The sequence below is a fragment of the Lactuca virosa genome, chromosome 5 (genome assembly GCF_052849685.1).
Source record: "Lactuca virosa cultivar CGN04683 chromosome 5, Lactuca_virosa_CGN04683_v6, whole genome shotgun sequence".
NCBI classification, from domain to species: Eukaryota; Viridiplantae; Streptophyta; class Magnoliopsida; order Asterales; family Asteraceae; genus Lactuca; species Lactuca virosa.
This window is the reverse complement of record NC_136430.1, coordinates 169082797-169088595: the sequence shown is the minus strand read 5'-3', so window position 1 is coordinate 169088595 and position 5799 is coordinate 169082797. Positions and strand designations below refer to the sequence as shown.

Sequence of the window (5799 nt, the reverse complement as noted above, 5' to 3'; positions counted from 1 at the left end):
TTGTTCGGCCTTTTCTTTAATCTATTATAAAAAAGAACACTACTTATGATGTATGGTCCAGTCTTGAAACTCGTTTCCATGATAACAAACACACACGAGCCATGGAGCTTGACACTAAAATTTGCAACTTATCCATGGATGATTACATCAATCAGGTATAAAAACTTGCGGATATGCTTGACAATATTGGTGCTATAGTTCCGTATCACAATCTTGTCATTTACACTTTAAATGTTTTTCCCCCTAAATATGAAAATGTCTCTATGTAACATCCCAAAAAATGTACGGTAAAATTTCATTTTTAATTCAACCAGAAACACCAATTTCCCTTTTCCAATCATTCAAAAGTATATCAGAATAAAACATTTATCAGAGTACAATCCCAAAATCAATAAGTTGCGGAAACATGGGTGGATGCGCTGCGATCGAACCAGACCCGTCCCTTTCGAACTGGAAGTACCTGAAACCATAACCATAAAACTGTAAGCACAAAGCTTAACGAGCTCCCCAAAATGAGCAAAGATCAAGCAAAGATGGAGACTAGTGTTTTTCTGAGGTGAAAGAGGGTTTGGGGCTGATAAGAAACCCTAAAATGAGTTTAGAGACGCTTAAATACGAAGGAAACCCTAAAAGATCATGGGCTTGGGCTGCAGCAGTTCTCACGTCGTGAGCACTCTATGTCTCACGTCGTGAGACCAGTCCCGCATAATAATTCATCTTAACCCACCTCACGTCTTGGGCCTGCTATGTCTCACGTCGTGAGGCTCCTTTTTCTTAAAAAAAATCCAACCTTTTCACCCCTTGAAACCCTAACTCGATTCGTCCACGAAAACAGGTGTTACACTCTATTGTCATCCGACATACCAAACCATTCCACACCTTTGCTAAGGTCCGTTTTATGCTCTCGGTTGAAGAAAAAATGATGAAACTCAATGAATCACGTGTTGTCTCTGCTACCCATTCTGATCATTCATCTTCGCCCACCACTTTATCCGTTCAAGCTTCAAATTCCAGTGGTCATTCTCCCAACTATCGTGGTGGTAACAACAGTCGAGGAAGTGACCGGTCGGGTGATCGAAATTACCGTGGTGGCATGCACTCTCGTGGTGGTGGAAGGGGGAGCACACGAGGTCACTTCAACTACAATTATGGAGGTAATTTCTCTGGTCAACAACAACTATATGTGATGACACCTTGGGGCCCTCTTCCTTGCTCGTATGGACCTGCACCTTCTAGTTTACAACAACCAAATGGACCTCACATTGCAAATCAGCAAGGCCTGCTACCCTTGCCCATCAACCCATTAGCGACATCTGCCAGCTCAAGGCTCTTCTCGACAGCAGCCTTGGCCGGTCCAACAGGTCCAACAAACTCTTATGGCTCAGGCAAACCACAGTCTCCCGCTCCAGTGTTGAAGCTGAATATCGCGAGGTGGCGAATGCAGTTGCTGAAACTGCTTGGATCCGGAGTCTATTACGTGAGCTGCATCGGCCTCCGAATAAAGCTACAATTGTGTATTGCGATAATGTTAGTGTTTTCTACATGACTGAACCTGTCTAACACCAAACACATTGAGATTGATATTCACTTTTTTCGTGATTACGTTGCCAGTGCACATATTTATGTTCTCCATGTTCCCTCATCGTCTCAACATGCCGACATTTTGTACAAAGGGATTGCCCACAACTTTGTTTCTTGATTTTCGGTCCAGTTTGAACATTCTCTCTTCCACTCCCGTTCAAACTGTGGGGGTTGTTAGCAGTATTTGTATAGCCTTGTATTTCGCTTATAGGCCTTTGTATTTGAGCTCTTTGTATTTGTTTGATTAGCCCACAATTGTATGTATTTTTTATATATTTGTTTAATGAGAATAAGGAAGGATGGGGGATTACGCCAATTAACAAATCCCTCTTATAAGTTGAAGGTTTAATAAAACCGGACCTTGATTGTGGTTATTTGATCGCTCTCTTTGTGTTTTTGTGTTCTGGTCTTGAGGCCAATTTGAGATCATTGATACTGTATCAAACAATCTATGAACCAAACGGTCCTTAAGTATTACAGTAAAAAGAAAACCATTTGGTTATTTCCTCTTCTTCTTCTAGATATGCAATCTTCTAGATATGCAATGTATAAAACAAAGACCATTTAGTTATTTCTTCTTCTTCTTCTAGATATGCAATCTTCTAGATATGCAATGTATAAAACAAAGACCATTTGGTTATTTCTTCTTCTTCTTCTAGATATGCAATCTATAGAATTCGGAATGGCACACCCATTAAAACTTTATTGATATGATTCAAATCAGATATTTGCTATATAGGTCCTAGCACACGCAACTTAATTCGAGTGTCATTTACACTTCTCGAAATTTTGATACAATCACTCATGTCTTGATCAGAAGTCATTAATATCCATTCTTTATCTTCATCCTGGTACTTGAGTTTATAAGTCGTAACTTTCAACTTGAACCTCTTGCCAATTTCCTTCTCAACAGCTTCCAATGTTGTTAATGAGATAGGCAAATGGAACTTGATCACATCATCTTCATATTCTGCTTTTATGATCACAGTATCTCCAACGATACCCCTGGGGCCTTGAATTGCTCCATTATCTTCTTCATTCATGTCACTTCGATTCTGATACGAGTAATTTATTTTCCTGTTTCCAAAGCTTGGTCCTTTCCATTCAGAAATGCCATGAACCCTACACTTGCGTTTCAATGTTGACAAGGAAACTGTAAAAAGAAAAAAAAATATATGAATAAGAAAGAGTCATATTCCATACCCAACATGATAATGTAAAACAAATTGTAATCTAGAAACATAATATCATTACCATTAAGGTTTTTTGCTGCTTCTTTCATTGTTCTTCCAAATTGTTGCTCGATGTCCCCTCGAGGTAATGGCTTTTCAGTTGTCTTGCATTTCACGTCCAAAGGTCCTATGCACTCCTCAGCTACTAGCCTCATTCCTTTTTCCAATACTGTGGGTATTGGTGATGATTTCTTTCCTTCAAAAATCTTGAAATATTCAATTCCACTTTTGGAAAAATTTACATCACCAAGTTCAGCACCAAAAGCAAATGTGAAATCTTGAACACTTAATTCGTCACCAAATTCTACACCAGAATTAAACTTGAAATCTACAACATGTAATTCATCACCAAGTTGTGAACCAGAAGAAAATTTGAAATTTGGCAAACACCTCTTTAGTGTTAATATTATCGACTCCAACAAGATAATATAGTTTCGACTTTGGAGCCATAAGAATTCAAAAACATAATCAAGATTACCAGTCTCAATGCTCCTCAAACATATAACAAAGCAACTACGTTCTGTAATGGTAATAGGAAATAACAGCGACAGCTCATTATTACTCATCTCATAGATATTTCTACACAAGTGTGGTTCATAATTTTGAAATGCCTTCCCAACAAGTCCTTCCCCTATTTGCAAAGGAAGCATATCACAGATAGCATAATAATCCTTAAACGATAAATGATCTTCATCATCTAAATTATCACAATGAGCAATCAATTTGAGTGGTATTATTCGTTTCATATGTGTATTCTCCAAAGAGGTTGAAAAGGGAATAGAATTGTCATCCTCATAAGAGATCCACAATTGAGCAAGAGTCAAGTCGTGTGATTCACATACTCTCTGTAATGCCTCCTCGACTTCATCAGTCACGTGTTTCAGACCCACTATACTCTGTTCATGTGTGTAAAGTATTACATACATCCAGTTTTAGTAACTACTCACTATAATGTTAGAAAAAGTTTTTTAAACAAGTTCACCTTGTATAGCATACGTTCTTGTCCATGAAATGTAGATAGACCCACTTTCTGCAAAGAGGACCAAACTAAATTAAACGTTATCATTAACTAGATAAACGGAGAAAAGAAAGATTTAAAAAATCAGCTGAAGTTTATTAGTATCGTAATCCTAAAGTGAAATTCAGCAAAGGCAATAACAACCTCTAGTGCACTGTTCAGGTCCTTGAAAATTTCAAGAAGATCATCAAGCTTATTGGAAGAACACTCAACAACACCAACACACCGGCTTTGAGAAGGATCACAAATAGGCAGAAGAAAACAAGACATCAATTCACATTCCAAAGCAGAACGCACCAATGGATTAATCCCATGGTAAACTCGCATATCCAGAAATATCTCTGCCAAATGATTTATGAATGCATTTGCAGGTGCACCACTAATAATCATAGTGTCATCACCAACTTCAAGCTTATTGGCATCGATATTATACTGATACTTAAGAGAAAATAACCTATATTTCTGAAGCCCAGAGTCAAGATATTTTAGGGCAAAAGGTTGATCGTAAGTTGTAAGCAGGCGTCTGCTGCTGGTTTCCACGGGTGCCCAAAACTGAATTAACCCATCAAAACAACACAATTCAACTTTACAAAATGCAGATTTTATCGCCGTTTGAATCTCCCAAGGGTCAGTAATATCAAGAACCAATCCACGATTATCTGTTTAATTTTGAATTTTTTATATTATTGAATAAAAGTTAAAAGACACATGAATCGGATTTTAAGGTGACTCACCGGAATATCGATTACTTTGAGATGATAAGTTTTGGCTCCAAAAAACAAACAGTCCACGCTTAGATACAGGTTGCGAGTAATGAAGTTGTGCTGTAAACGTTTCAAGGAATGTGGAGAGCCTGTCGTCAATGGGCGATGGGGAAGCCTCATACGGACTTTCATCATCAGACGGTAACCCGACGAGTTCCTTCTGGCCAGTAGTATAATCAGCCATCTAATTCTCCGTTGACCAGAGGCGCAATTTCTCGGCGTTTACACATAGAGAGACACACATATAGACAAAATTGTAAAAATGGTCCTGTGCTTGTCGTGGTTTTGAACTCATGATGAAGATGAAGGCATGGAGAGGGTTGGAGAATATATGAAATACGGAAGGGTATGTGATTGTAGGCTATGTGGTGTGTCTTGGAAAAGATGGAGGGTGCTATAGAATGACGGTGGGAGTCACTTAATTTAAAATACTAAATTACATTAATTAAAAAAATAACATTAAAAATAAAAATTACATTAATTAAAAAAAATAAAAAAAATAAAAAAGCTAAAATTACCAAGCTTAACTAAAAAAACTATCCACTATTCCTATGTCGGACTCGAACGGACTCATTTATCCCAACAAATAGCTCCAAATCTTTGCATTCGAGGTCGTCTGTTTTCATTTTCAAGATTTCTATATCGGTTTGTTTGAATCATCGATTGTGTTTCTATCATTTTTTATTATACCCGACTCAACGTCTCCGCCTTCGTTTCTTGAACGTGCACATAACGATCAAATTTCTCTCCAAATTGATCCATAACACTAGATCCTGAAGTCGTTGAAGCCACTTTTTTTTTCTTTACTTCTTCCAATGGGTCGACGAAGAGGTTGTTCGCCTTCAAGATCGAGCGGATCATCGTAGATGTCAAAATGTGTTCGCCCGTCCGATTGTCGAGACGTTCCATCGGGGTTTCTTGAATGCTTTGAACCGGAAGATTGTGAACTTCCTTCCGTTTGCTCCTTCCATTTCAGAGCATCTTTCAACTTTAGCCAAAGTTTCATATACGGAAAAGCTCTGCGTGTTGGCGTTATTTTTTCAAATTGGTCCAAAGCCGCCTTGAAGACATCAAAATCTTTCGACCCACTTTTTCGTATGTTTAGGAGGTTGTTGTAAATTCCTCCAAATCCGGTGCATTTTAGTCGAATATCGCGCCACTTCGAGCTAATTTGATCCGGAATTTGGCTTTCACTTCCCGTTAG

General features: G+C 38.2%; 1 protein-coding gene across 2 annotated transcripts; it reads right to left on the bottom strand.

Moving 5' to 3' along the window:
* Positions 1-2254: 2254 nt before the first annotated feature.
* Positions 2255-4996, bottom strand: LOC145114768 (protein NLP6-like). 2 transcript variants are annotated; one of them, XM_079050853.1, is made up of 5 exons: positions 4566-4996; positions 3976-4383; positions 3796-3843; positions 2836-3709; positions 2255-2734 (listed from the first exon to the last, which is right to left on the bottom strand). In XM_079050853.1, the coding sequence occupies exons 1-5, from the start codon at positions 4728-4730 to the stop codon at positions 2313-2315; spliced, it is 1917 nt and encodes a 638-aa protein (XP_078906979.1). In that variant the 5' UTR covers positions 4731-4996; the 3' UTR covers positions 2255-2312. The 2 variants fall into 2 exon arrangements, with proteins under 2 accessions (XP_078906979.1, XP_078906978.1); XM_079050852.1 differs by having other exon boundaries at positions 3976-4490; positions 4566-4995.
* Positions 4997-5799: the final 803 nt, after the last annotated feature.